General features: G+C 33.8%; 1 protein-coding gene across 9 annotated transcripts in view; it reads left to right on the forward strand.

The window, feature by feature from the left end:
• ssh (Protein phosphatase Slingshot) overlaps positions 1-15,543 on the forward strand; it is a 176,091-nt gene that overhangs the window by 145,307 nt on the left and 15,241 nt on the right. For all 9 annotated transcript variants that reach the window (XM_033469994.2, XM_076524764.1, XM_076524768.1 and 6 more), the window contains 3 exons: positions 8,392-8,586; positions 12,894-13,163; positions 14,652-15,208. In XM_033469994.2, the coding sequence (XP_033325885.2) occupies positions 8,392-8,586; positions 12,894-13,163; positions 14,652-15,208 (1,022 nt within the window). The remainder of the gene's footprint in view (positions 1-8,391; positions 8,587-12,893; positions 13,164-14,651; positions 15,209-15,543) is intronic.

Consider the following 15,543-nt stretch of genomic DNA (forward strand, 5'->3'; position numbering starts at 1 on the left):
AGTTGAGAATCCATCAACGTCAAACAGTCCTGCAGGTGTTTATTTTGAATATGTAATCGGTAGATTGTTGATCTTCGTGTAAAAGAAACGTTGTCGAAGTTAATTATAAGAGACATAAATTGGATGAAAGTGTCTTTCGCTTTTCATAAGTGTATTAAGTTGAAAACAGCGTAACGATATCGTTAAATTCTTGTAATATGTCTACAGTTTTGTATTCGACTCGTTTGTTCTTGTCACGAATGCATAAAGTCCGCAGTCTAGTGATCAAACAATAGACATAATTATGAACAGAAAGTGTAATTTTTAAATGTAAAATCGTTACTAAACAGGCAGATTCTAATAGACTAACTTTGTTTAAATTAACTAATGGTTAACATTTCTGTTTAAAAAATTATTCACGATTTAATAATTGTATATCAATTGTTTGTCGGTAAATCAAATTTTACGGTGTAATAATGTAAAGTTTTGATTTAATACAATTTATAATTTCGATTTAAAATTACATTATTACAATGTAAACTTTGATTTATCGATATACAATTGATATGCAATTATATCGATTTATTATTATTATATTAATATACAATCATATACAATTATAATATAATAATTTCTATTTCCATTATATTATTATTTGAATCTAAATTCTATTATATATTCAAATAATAATATAATGGAAATAGAAATTATTACATAATATATACAAATAGAAAAATAATTTCTATTTTATCAGCAAACAGGAATTTTACACTAACAAGTGTAAAACTTATTTCAGGTTATTTCGTTTTTCGAAAAAATTTCATTTTCCAAGGGCGTTATTTTTAACGATTCAGTATTTTGCCAGTAACTTCTACGAGCATGAGATTTCAAAGCTACCAGAAAAACGTCACGAAGCTCTTATTTTTTTGTTCTCCTGAAGCATGAAGAAATCATCGCCCATTTTCTCGCGAAAGAACGAAACAACTTTCATTCGGGATCTCTCGAATGAAAAGACGTATGCTTGTAAATGCGTTATAATAGCGTGTGTAGATTATGAAATCGTAATGAGCCCCATGCGATTAACCAAAGGTTAAGGTGTTAAGCGGATGCCTGAAGGATTTGGCAGCCGGCGAGCGTCCGGCAAGGCAAGGGTATTGACGGTATCGGGCTATCGGTTGAACGTGTACCGCGTTACGTAAAATGTTTAATTATAAATACGCATCTGTCCACAACGGCGATCATCGTGGTCCGTTACGCAAAACTCTCTGAGGACTCGCCGGCTGACATAAAAAAAAAAAGAAAAAGAAGAAGGAGAAAAAGACGACGAAGAAAAAGGGAATACAAATCGACGTGTTCCGACGGGGCAAGCTTCCCACCGGTTTTAAACCGAGAAATCCTGCAGCCGGTTTTATCTAATCGCGTCGCAGAAGTGGATGAAAATGATCTATTCGCGATCTAAGAGCATCGGTTAGTGTCTCTGAAGATAGCGATAAAAATAAACTTGCTCTTAAGCGTACCTGATGGAGGCTAAATATAATTTTACGTTCGACGGATTCAGAGCTGCGCTTTTTTCTTCTCGTCGTGTACGCGATACGCGTTGACTTATTAGGAGTTACTGTCGCAGCCAACGGACTCGACGAGAGAACAGAATCGCTAATTGAAAAGCTGCTGCTGTAATTCGCTTCGATGCAGGTTTCTTGAATTTTTCTGTGTATCCTGCTGGTCAATATTGGCAAAATAAAGCCAGATTTTTTTAATTTAAGTTCGTTGCGAATGTAACACTTTTAACAATTCTTTTATACTCTCGTCCTTCGTATTTTTATTTTCGCCATTTTTTTATGCTATACATTCTCTATGTTGAATTACCTACAAATCTACTGCAGATCTTTATGCAAAATAAGATATTTCTATGTTAACACGTTCCGTGCCGAGCTTCTTTTACTCGAATTTTCACACTTTGATATTTTACTAAAGCTTGATGTATTACGTGCAATTATTAATTCTCGTACACATAACAACGTAACAAAAACTTATCAACGCCCATTCTTGCGGTGGAAATTGATTCTTCGGTTCTAAATTTCTTGTAAACAATTTGTTCAGTTCACTAAGTAAACATGCAAGCGTGTACCATGGATGGTACACGTGGCACGGAACGTGTTAACTGTAAGAAACAGTGATTAGTTAAGAATGTATTTCTTCATTTAATAATGTTAATATATCAAAGGTAATGTAACATTATTTTGTGCGATAATGTAACCTTAAATCGCTTTAATGTTATATATTTGTATTTCGTCAACTCATTTTTGTTATAAATACATAAAACGTCTCATTACACCGTATATTACTTTGGCAGTTGAAGAAATTTCGGAGATTTCATGGTCACCTTCACCTTTTCAAATAAAATTATATATGTATTATACTTTTTCTTACGTCAGTTTATATAGCTCAATATTCTTTCAAAAAATGTATTAATTCACGTATGAAACACTTCTGTTAACGCTTTATCTGCCAGCAGTTTTCTAATAAATCTTTCAAAATCGAGGACCAACCATTAACACGTTCCGTGCCGAGCTTTTTTTACTCGAATCTTCACACTTTGATATTTTACTAAAACTTGATGTATTACGTGCAATTATTAATTCTCGTACACATAACAACGTAATAAAAACTTATCAACGCCCATTCTTGCGGTGGAAATTGATTCTTCGGTTCTAAATTTCTTGTAAACAATTTGTTCAGTTCACTAAGTAAACATGCAAGCGTGTACCATCGATGGTACACGTGGCACGGAACGTGTTAAAAAATTTCACGATCCATCAAATTATTTATCACGATCCATCAAATTATTTAGATTAATTTCATGTAACAAGTTCTATCGAAATTATCGTTTGAAATAAAACAATCGAGCTCCTCTTAGACACAGTTCAGTCGTTGAAAATTATATTGGTAAATTAAGCTTCCGTTAAATAAAATGTTAACAAAAATACGAAAGATATTCAAGTGATAATTCTCACCGGACCACTCTGTATAATTGACTCGTTCAGCGGTCCACGGCAGATTTCAAATCCATAAATGTCAAAAAGAACGTTCGTTCTCCAAAGATTGCAGGAAGTACATTAAATTACATTCGGCAAAAAATTAATGGAGAATCGGATGAGTAATGGCGGCTTCGAAGCAGGTCGAACTGTTCCGTCCTTGGCGAAACACATTTTCTCACACCTGCGATGAAAGTTCATCTTTACATTCATTTACCGGGTAGATCTTGCAGTCTTGTTTCGCAGTCAGTGTCGCAACGTTTTCGAAACACTCGAGCGTTTGATTTAGGGCCGTACGATCCTGAAGGTGCTACAACAAAAAACGTTACCCACGCTCGGTTCGAAAGGCAACATAATTGTTTTTGATCCCATCAGGATGAAAACACACTCGTAGCTACCCTCTATCGTTCCGGTAAAAGCATATGTTTCAGAGTGACGAATGACATATTTCATAATTTATAACCAGATCTGGGTAAGAATATTTGAAAAAGTATTAGGAACAATTAATGAAATACTCTTGTTTGCGTGAAATATTATTTCAAGAATTATTTGACGTCATATAGATAAGTGCATGTATTGAAAATAGTTATTTATGTTGTGGTAAAGAAAATTATTAATTTAAATAGTATATTCTCTCTCTCTCTCTCTCTCTCTCTCCTTCTCTCTCTCTCCCTCTCTCTCTCTCCCTCTCTCTCTCTTTCCCTCTCTCTCTCTCTCTCCCTCTCTCTCTCTCCCTCTTTCTCTCTCCCTCTCTCTCTCTCTCCCTCTCTCTCTCTCCCTCTCTCTCTCTCTCTCTCTCTCTCCCTCTCTCTCTCTCTCTCTCTCTCTCTCTCTCTCTCTCTCTCTCTCTCTTCAGATGTACTGGAAATAATTATTTGAAATAGTATTTCGTGTATCTAAATTTCTATTTAATTATTTGAAGTTATATTTCTCACGGTTAATACATGTTTATGGAAGAGTTTTGAAAAATAAGCTTCTTCTTACATTTCTCTTAATTAACGAATGCAATTGGAACATTCGTTCGTTAGTTACTCGATCGGTCAAATTTCATGGAAATAATATTCGAGTGGTTCATTTCACAGGCAATAAAGAAAATGTTAATCTCAATCAAATATTTCAGGTTCACATCAATTATTGTTCTAAATGAAGCATATGCAACACAGTTGTGAGAAATAGTATTTGCAAATATTTGTATTTCTTACTTGAAATATTTGTATCCGGTTCTATTTATAACAAATAGACAACTTACTTATCGATGAGTATTACCCGGTGCGTTTCAATTGACCAACTAGCCCACCAAAATGTTTGCTTTGCTATAAACTAAGAAGAAAGTGTAAAGCTCCCAAGTCCAAAACATTATACATTTTAGACGTTTCTATGCTAAGATAATCATAAAATTCAAAGTAAAATTAAACATTTTACACACCAATTGTAGAATATTAGAAAACTAATTTCAACGAAGATATTGTATATTATTGGCTGGTGCATTTGAAGCACATTGAATCTAATTTTAATCGCACTTTTGATCCGTCTACAAATAGCGTCAAATTTAAAACAATTGTATCTCCAAAAATAAGAGAGATATTCAACTGTTAATTCTTACCGGACCTTCTCGTGTAGAATAATTTCAACAAATAGATGTCGACAGTATTTCGACGCCTGGCTAAGTAGTCAAGCGGTGAGCGCGTTCGTCATTGGACGCTCGTATTCAATTTCAAACCAAACCATGATTTTCCTACAAATTAGAATATAAAAGCTTGCAAAAAGAATTTATTGTCATACAAGAAACTGGTCGTCTCGATTTTTTAAATGTTATCCCTGTTCTAATTTCAAAACTAAGATATTGCTTCCAGCGTATAGCATTTTGATTTTTTATTACTTTTGTATTGCATGTACATATATGAAATTGGACTTATTTGCTCAATTACAGTTTTAACAACTCTTTAAATATAAGCCAGTTTAATAATGCAAAAACTACCTCGTAAAATGGTATAGCAATTTTCAGTGGCGCCTCAGAGTCGTCATTCGACTGCAAAGGATTAATACATGTTTTTGACTTGATAATATTCCAGCCGATATCGAGACAAACCTTGAAACAACGCTAAAATAATTTCGGTCACGGAATGCGAATTCCCAGACCACTATGCGCGGGCAATGTGGAATCCGCGTTATAAATATCTTGTAAAATTTAGCGGGTGAAATATCTTTTTAATTTAGGTTTGTTTTACCACTTCTCTGTTAAATACAACAGTCGGCCACATTTCCTGAAAATGTAATCCAATATTGATACAAATACTTTTTCCTGTTTAATTTTTGTTTCTCTTTTTGTATCCTTTTTAATCCAATACCTCGGAGTCATCCGCATAACAAATAAAACTCGACCGCAGTTAAAAAGGGTTAATTAGACGGGATAAACCCGATTTCGCATCGCTTCACTTTGGACGATCATCGTGGATGATTCATCCACAGTGAATGTGAAAGATGAAAGATTAAAAAGGATAAAAACGGTATTTTTCGATGAATCATCCGCGATGATCGTCCGGAAGTGAAAAGGTGTACATTCGGTTTAAATAAGCTCTTTGCTAATCCTATAATATATATATAATATATATATATTTTTTATCGAACGTTAAGTTCCTGATTATATTGCTGATACTTTTATTTGATTGGAAGTTCCAAATAAAAAGTGAACTTTTTTTATGAGGAAATTATAACATAAATTTAGTTTAAAGCATTGTCTTTTTTATTGATCGACTTGTCATTTTTTTATTTAACGATTAGGATACGGATTTTTATGCGAAATAAATATTTTCTTCATCTGACAGCAGAAAGTGGGATTGAATTCTTTCGTTAATAATTTTAGTCACTTGAAAGTAGTATTAGTTAGTAGTTATACGGAGAAAATTCTATCTATAAATCTATATATCTATATTTAGCTGCTTTGGAAATAAGGACACTTCAATTCAATATTCTATATATTTTACTAGTTTAACAAACATATTAATCAGAAATAATAAAATTTACATTTTCGAAAATGATGATTGTCGCACACATTGTATAAAGCTTGTTTGAACTCATTTGTTGACTTGAATGATTGCTGGAAGATCTTCTACCTTCAGTACTAGTCATTTTTATTTTTTTTCTGCCACTCTCTCTCTCTACTTTCGTTTTTTCGTATCCGATAGTCATAACAATGTCGGCGTTCTTCAGTCCTCCCTTGTGCAATTCAATGATTCTAACCCGCTCTTTATCGTTTTTCACTTTTATGTTGAAAAAAGATAAAAACGTGAACAGTGCTAATAGACGTAAAAAAAAGAGAATACGAAAACAAAATAGATTTGGATATCGGATACTTGCAGAAAAAAGGGAGCGTTTTCCATAAAGGGACAGCATTTTCTCTATATCCCTCTACACAGGGTGAGTCTCGTAACATGACGACCTCAACTAACTCATCAAATATTTGTTGTACGAAAAAAACGTTTCAAATAGAAGACCCCATCTTAGGAGATCCCATTTGGGAAGAGATAGTAAGCTATTCCATTTATATATATATATAATATTTATATATTTATTTATATATATATTATATTATATATATATATATATATATATAATATTTATATATTTATTTATATATATTATATATATATATAAAAAATTGAAGGTGTCCTTCATATCTTGGTAAAAAAGCAAAATAACATAAAACTGATTACTATACTACATGCCCCTCTGGAAGCCATGCAACTTCTATCTGAAATATTCCTTCATGAAACAAATATTTGGTAAGTTATTTGAGGTCCTCATGTTACGAGACTCACCCTGTATATCGCGAAGTTATTAAATGTTTCTAATCTTCTTACTATTTAACATTACAGATACTGATTATTGTCGCGAATGCGTGAAATCCGCAGCTACGTTTGCTGAATAGCGATGAGACTGCTCGGCTATGTGAAATATAAACTACTTATATCTCCTTATATAGAAATTTACTTTACGTTTATCCACATGATTCGGTTAATTCACGCTATCGACTAATGACTAATCTGAAGTAGCGCATCAACGCTGAATGTGTTAAAGCTGATACCTCCGAGTAATAAGGCAATCGTTCCTTTAGCGATGTCGAAAATATCGCTAATAAAGGAGATTTTGAAATAAACATTGATAACGATTATTATTGCAAATGTGATCATTGCTCGTGACCAACATATATGAAAGACACTGACAAATACAAAAGCAGCTGCACGTAAAAGACAAAATTTCAATTTCTTGCGAACAGTTTCCTATATTTTAGTATAATAGAAATTGATACGATTCGTTATCCACGATTGAATGTTTATTTTCGTTACAATGTAGTTAAGTAGACCGAATTTCATTTGGATTAGTGAAGTCTAAATGAATTAACGAAATAACCGCTCTGATAATCTTTAACTTCTCGTATTCTGCTTCGTATGCTGTTTTTTAAACAATTTTTACAGATTTTTTTAAAGAAAGAAATATTAAACTTCCCATATTTGATCTTGGCAATATTTGGTTTATTTCGAATAAATATTTATATGAAATATTTATATGAAATATTCATATGAAATATTTACATGAAATATTTATATGAAATATTTACATGAAATATTTATATGAAATATTTATATTCGAATGAATTCTGTTTAGTGGAATATTTGAATCAAATAGAATTATTCGATTAAATTGTAACAAATTATTCTATCCATTTATCTGGATAATTATTTCTTCTTTATTCGAATAGAGATTGCAAAATTCGCGAATAAACTATTCAAATAGATATTGTAAAATTATTCGAATAATAATGTAAATAATTGTTGATCGTTTTTGTTTTTATATAATTCTACAAGAATATATTTATACGAACAAAGACACGCGAAACACACGAACGCACATGTTATAGAAAAATGATTTAGTTATGCATCAATGATCTACCCAAAAGTAGCAAATTTGGGAAAAGGTTAATTGTAAAAATTATCATGAAAGTAATTAATTAATGAACTGTGGAAAAAAAACATTTTATACTCTTATCATTTTCATCCAAATCGATTAGTTTACGGATGAATTCTTGTAGGAATAAAATCTCATTCGAATAAATTGTTATGTATCTCTCTCTCTCTCTCTCTCTCTCTCTCTCTCTCTCTCTCTCAATTTTATATTCGATTAGATTTATTTATTCGGTAGCGTCGAATCAGACCTAATTCGTTTTTAGTCTTTATCTCTTATCCGTCGTCCGAACAAAATAGTGCCCAACTCTGAATAAGACGAGGCACGCTGTACGTGTAGAAACCCGGCGTTCACTTCTCCCGGTGTATTAGTTCGTTCTCGGTTACAGCGCGGTGCATGCCGATTTTTGTTTCAGGTCGGCCTTGCAGACGTTGCACAAGGTTTCGAGTAAGGCGCGCGAACAGAACTACTTCCTGGGTGGCCTGTCACACGACTGGGTCAGTTACTATGAAGAACGAATCGAGAGCGATCGCTCGTGTCTCAACGAGTGGCATGCTATGGACAATCTGGAATCCCGAAGACCACCGTCACCGGACAGCGTACGCACCAAGTGAGTCCCGACCGACGTTCCAGACATTTTCATCTCGTTTGCCGCTAGCGTCACACGTGTCCCAGGCCGAGCAACTAATTTCGTGGATATTAAACCGTATTGCATTGTTTTCAAATCATTTTTGCAATTTTTCTAAAAGGGATACGTTATTTTTGGCAAATATTTATTGCGGAGACCGTAATAGATGGCAGTAGCATTATTATTAGAATATATTATAATATATATATTATTATATAATATTTGTATTGCATTAATATTAATAATAATAATAATAATAATAATATTAATAATATTTTAATTGCATTAATATATAATATTAATATTATTAATATTATATAATATTATATAATATTTTATTTATATTTATTATTATATTATATATTTATTATATATATATATTATAATATTTATTATAAATATATAAATATTAATTTTATATATAAAAATAATATATATATATAATATATAATATATATATATATATATATATATATATATATATATATATATATATATATTATTATTATTAGAAAAACATATTTAAACGAGACGGTTGCCGACTGAGTATCACGTTTGTATTTCTAAAAACGGTAATGAATGACCTTGCATTACGATTTTGTTTACCCTAATAAAACGAGATGTTTTGCTTCTTTTATGACTTCATTTAATGTTGTCTCTAGTTTTTGATCAGGAAAGAAGCAAATTTTATTTCGAATTAGACGAAACGAATAACATTTATATTTAATTGGTTATGCAGGAAGGGGTTAAAACTGTGAAATGATCAAATGAATTTAATAACATCGACATACTGTTTTCTACTCTTAGTAAAACTATTAAAGATAAAATTGAATTTTTATTCGCCTTCTGTATCTCACAATTGATGCAGATTCCTAAATAAACCATCTGATTTAAAGCATCAATAAATAAATAAATTGATACAGATCATTTTCATGTGGCATACATATATATTTAATACTATTCGAATACAGAGGTTACTGATAAAATCATGTAGTTTTGCTTATGAGAATTTTGTTACACATTTAAACATTTTTCAGAAATATCTGCATTCGTCCATTTCTATTTGGATGTTAATTCGATTAATCTCACGTTTTAAACAAATGCACTTTTCTAAAAACGATAATGGGCGAATTTTCGTCCGAAGGATGCACGAGAGTCAAATATCACCGATTAATTGTTATGACCAAACTGTGGATTTTTACGTAAAATATAAATCGCCCGCATCAATTGCAAGACGTAGAAGCGGGGAAAAATCTTGTATCATTTCTTAATAATTTCAATAAATTCAAATTAATACATCAACATTTTTAGTTTCTTTCAATCATTTCACTGTTTTCAATCGCATCTACTCAAAAATTGAATAAAGAACTACTAGTCACAAATTAAAGTGAACAATTTTTAATATCGAAGTTGTATTTCACGAAAGAATTTCCATTTTTGATAAATGTTATTTTCAATATCAAACCTACGATAAAAACGTATTTCAAAGGAACCTCTTTTCTGATTCACACAAAAATCATCGGTGGACATTATAGGTGCAAAAATAAGCCATTTTGGAACATTTTACTGTTTTATCATTAATTTCCTTAATGTCTTAACCCGAGAAAGATAACCTACGTCGCAGAGGCGCCTGCGAAGACTGTTGATTTTTGTTAATTTTTCATAGAGGTCTAGTGATTGAAGTTTAAAATTACTTAAAATATAAAAAAATATAATATAAATGCATTTTATTTTTACAATAATGCCAAACCTTTAAAATGACTAGATTAACTTAAATAAATATCCATTGTTAGTATAAAATTGACGCCTTAGAAAAGCATGCGCCTCTGAAGCGTATGGTTATCTTTTACGTACGTTGCCATATGGTTATCTTTCTAGGGTTAATGAATCTTATAAAATTGATAGATGAAAGTACATACTTCAAAAACAATGTACACAATAATTTCTCCACAATAATCCTTCAAAGTTCTATTTGCACGTTTATCGCATATATCACGGCTTATGTTGCTTTCTAGACGACAAAAGTTTGCGCAAACATATAGACCCCACGCGATAAGAAGGCACGTTTGTGTTTACATATCCCCCCTCTTATACTAGCTGCCGCTAATTTTTCTAGACCGGAAATAATTCATCGACACTCTCCAATACTTTCAGTTCGTCCACTGTTTAAAATTACAACTAATAATTTGCACCATAAATGAACAAAATTTGCGATTCACTTAAAGCCAACGTCACACGAGCGTCGAAAAAAAGAACGGACATCAGTCGTCTTTCCTCGTTTCTCTAGTTAAAAACGAGGACAGATTTTCCTTGTTTCTTTAGTTAAAAACAAGGACAGATTTTCCTTGTTTTCCGTTAGTAAATAAAAGAGAGACAACTAACGTGTGGACGATTTAACGATCGCGTGATCCTGGCCTAAGATGGCACAGCATGACTCGCGTGAATCGACGATGTTTGCAACGAAAACTGATTGACAGCCGCCTGGCCATTGATGCGGATTCAGCTTGACGTTTTGCCAAAGTCGACGTTTTGTTGACATCTTCAGCGTTTTTGATCGCGGCACGATCGCGCAACGTTAACGACGTAAACGCGCCGCGTTTATTAGTCGCCTTCGATTATTTCGAGTTTCTGCGTCTATTTGCCGCGTGTTGTGTGAACAGTAATTCCACATCCAGACACATTCGGTCTTGCGATACTTCGCAGCCAGGCTCTAGAACTGGTTGCGAATAGTTGAGATTGCAGAATGCATTTTATAGCGAAATTCGATACGAGCTAACGGAAGCCGTTTCCTTGTGGAAGTGGTTTGCTTTCGACAAGATTATACGGCCATGTTTTTTCCCTCGAAATGTCAAGGGCGTGTAATGTCAACTACTTTATATATGCTGCATAAATTAATTTTTCCTCCTAACTTGCTTTTCTTAGCGATCGTGCAATATACGTGGAAATATACACACTTATAAATATAGAACGTTCATTTCCCTTACCAATTAATTCTGATAACGACTTCCATGATGATAATCTATTTATAATTAGATCGGAGGTTAATTCCACTTTTGTTGTGTGTGTTTCTGTAAATATGTTTTTGTGATAGTTAAACTGCGGATCTTAATGCAAAATAAAAATTTGCTAAGTGTATTGGTGAGGGGGGGGGGGGTTGATCTAAATATGGTTATTATAATTTTGTACTTCTCCTACCCGTGTTTTGTTATGTTTATAACAAAATATATAAAGTATACAAAATATACGAAATACACACACACACACACACACACACACACACACACACACACACACACACAAAACATACAAAATATATAAAGCTTACAAACTATACAATATATACACAAAAATTACAAAATGTACAAATCATACAAACTATACAAAATATATAATTCATAAAATCTGCAGTCTAGTAATATTAAACTAAGCGAGAACGTAGGAACTAATTTTCGTTTTTATGAGTAACACATTTTCTTTTAAAACATTGGAACAATTCGAGCAGTTATAATTTTTATAGTATGAATGTCGCGGGAACGGTTATTTTCGAGCTTCAAGTGACATCGGAGTATTATAAATATTTGTAATTGTTAAAGAGAATTTTAAATACCACGCATTTTGACTAGTTCAATGATGGATTTGTGATTCGATGCATTTGTTTAAAATACAAGATTACGAATAAAACATTGTTGGCCATGCTAGAATGTAAAATTGAATAAGGTACAAGGCAGATCCTGTACATTCTAAAAAAAATGTTACGATGTGTAATTGTCTAAAAAACATTGTGGACTTATTGTTGATTTAGTACATACATTTAGGTTTTGCATCGACAGTTAATCCCTTCATGGATCAAAACTGACCGTCGTTTATTCAATTTTTAAATGATACAAATTAAATTAATCTTCCACAATCTTCGATAATTATTCATAAAATGTCATTCAATTTTGAGATATAATATGAATTTTAATTACAATTTTAATTACAAAATAAGAGTAAATTCAATTTGTGAAAGGGTGAATCTCGTTTGCAGAAAGGTGAATAAGTCCAGCGAAACGATTAATCTGATTAGCAAAATGTTGAATAACGATTTACAGTATTAATTTGCAGTGAACAAAGTTGAATATGATTTACGAAAGGATTAATTTAGAGCGCAAGATCGATATGTAAAAGGATTAACTTGGAGCGTGCGAATGTTGAAAATGTCCTATAACGTTAATAAATAATAATTAATATTATATATATTAATATATAAGCAATAAATACCTATAACGTTTTTATTCTGTTTGTAATAGGCCCAGAGAAAGGGACGAGACTGAACGCGTGATCCGGTCGACGTTGAAGGAGATCATGATGTCCGTAGACCTCGACGAGGTGACCTCGAAGTACATTCGAGGTCGTCTCGAGGAAGATCTCGATATGGATCTCGGGGAGTTTAAGCCATTCATCGATCAGGAAATGCTGACCATTCTGGGTCAAATGGACGCGCCGACTGAAATATTCGACCATGTTTATCTAGGAAGCGAGTGGAACGCGAGCAACTTGGAGGAGCTCCAAAAGAATGGGTACGTTCGTCTTATCGCCCTCGAATCTCTTACATAAAAATCTATAATTATTAGCTTTGTTACGTATGAAATCTCCGAATCTGCAATGCCAATTTCGCGGAGCGTTCGTGTCGTGAAATACTTTCTGAATCGGTTCCTGCAGTCTCCATCTCTATTATCTTCTAAATACTTATAAAATTATATATATATATATATATATATATATATATATATATATATATATATAATATATATATATATATAGATACGAATCTCATTTTTACGCATACTTACAATAGTATCTCGATTCTCTGAGTCAAGCACAGTCGTACGAATGTTCGGATAATGTAACAGTTACTCAGTTACAGCACCAAAATTAATCTTTATTTATTTATGCATTAAATCTGTTCGCACGTGCACTGCTTTAAATTTGACCAGTTACATGCTGAAACGTATGCGAATAACAGAGAATTCTAACATTGGAGGATCGGATAATCGAGGTTCGACTGTACTCGTTGTTACATAATTTTTATGTGATTTGTGTTTTGTAATTTTTATGTAATTTTTATGTTTTATGTAATTTCTTATGTGTTCATTACACAATTACATAATTGTACCTTTAAACCTCTGCTGCCACACTGGGCCAAAATGTTCCACACTTCGTGAAAGTGATAAGAATGAAATTAACGATTAAATAAATATGCTTGGAAATGAGATAACGAGTTCTAATAATGGAAACGATGGGAACGTTCAAATTATATTCCGAAATTTTTGAGTCCGTTGCTAGTTTTCAAGTGACAGAGTTGTTTGAAAACTGAACTGGGTCTGGGTGACTCGGATAATCTCGGGTCAGAGTATTCCTTCAAAAATTGTGAAGGATTAACCTTTTGAGCTCTGAGTACTCCTGGCCGAAACGATTCGTAGGGACGGAGCGCGGCTGTCGCTGACCATCGCTGGGGGCGGAATACTTTTTTGCCACACTGAAGTGACTATTCAAGGGGCGCGAACAGTAATAAATTATAGTAATAAATTATACAAGACGATACTGCTGACTGAGTCGTTTCGAGTGCTTTGAGTCGCGAGAAGGTGACGGTGCAGGTAATTATTTTGAAATCTAATTGGTTAGAGAGTGGGACGTAAAATTGGATTTCCGTTTCGGAAACTCCCGGGGATTTTTATCACCCTAATATTGCCCAACCGCTACCTAAGGAAGGCATTTTATTTTAATTTTACACGAAAATAACTGCATAATGATTAAAAAAAAATCGACAAACGCATATATGCGCCCTTAGTCCAGGCCGATGACTTAGCGAAAACACATAAATGCGGCCTTCGGCTACACGGATGACTTTCGCCAAACGCATATATGCGTCCATAGAGCTCTAAGGGTTAACCGTTAGCAAAATCGTAAGCGCTGAAATCCCTGAAAAGAGACGCTACGAAAACCTTATCTTCGGACGTTTGAACTCTGAAATTCACTGGAAGTAATTATGCGCTTTCCGTGTCCAGCGTTAGGCACATCCTGAACGTGACCAGGGAGATCGACAACTTCTTTCCGGGCATGTTCACGTACTTGAACGTTCGTGTCTACGACGACGAGAAGACGGACTTACTGAAACACTGGGACGACACGTTCAAGTACATCACCAAGGCGAAGAAAGAGGGCTCGAAGGTGTTGGTGCACTGCAAAATGGGTGTCTCCAGATCCGCGTCGGTGGTGATTGCGTACGCGATGAAGGCGTACAACTGGGACTTCTCTCAGGCGTGGAAACACGTGAAGGAGAAGCGGAACTGCATCAAGCCCAACAACAGCTTCCTGCTGCAGCTGGAGACCTACCAGGGTATCTTGGACGCCATGAAGAACAAGGAGAAGCTACAACGATCGAAGTCGGACACGAACCTGAAGTCACCTACGTCGACGAAGGACCAGCTGAAAAAGGAAGAGAAGTCGGGTAACGCAGGTAGCGGCCTGCAAACCGTGTCGGGGCTCGAGCTGAAAAAAACGAGCCAGAGGCCGAAGAGTTGGTCGCCGAATCTGACCACCACTGAAAATATGTTACCTTCTGGTATGTAATGCTTCGCAACATGCTACCTTCACGCTTCGTCACTTTCTTAATCACTTTATTTGACGGTAGGTCATGAAGATGTGGCAATTTTCCTGGAGCTTAGTAAACTTTGAAACACCCTGTATTGAGAAGTATGTTTGGAGACGTAGAAGATCGTAGTTTCTGCAGTAGTTCTATTACACTTTGCTGTCTCGTTGACAGAACAATTGGGGAACACGTTTAAGACATCAGAAAAGTTCGAAGAAAATCCAATGGCATTGTGCTGTAGAAGATCGTGTAGTTTCTACAGTATTTCTCTACTACTTTGCTGGGTTTCGAAGAGAACGATCTGGGAA

The sequence above is a fragment of the Megalopta genalis genome, chromosome 10 (genome assembly GCF_051020955.1).
Source record: "Megalopta genalis isolate 19385.01 chromosome 10, iyMegGena1_principal, whole genome shotgun sequence".
NCBI lineage: Eukaryota > Metazoa > Arthropoda > Insecta > Hymenoptera > Halictidae > Megalopta > Megalopta genalis.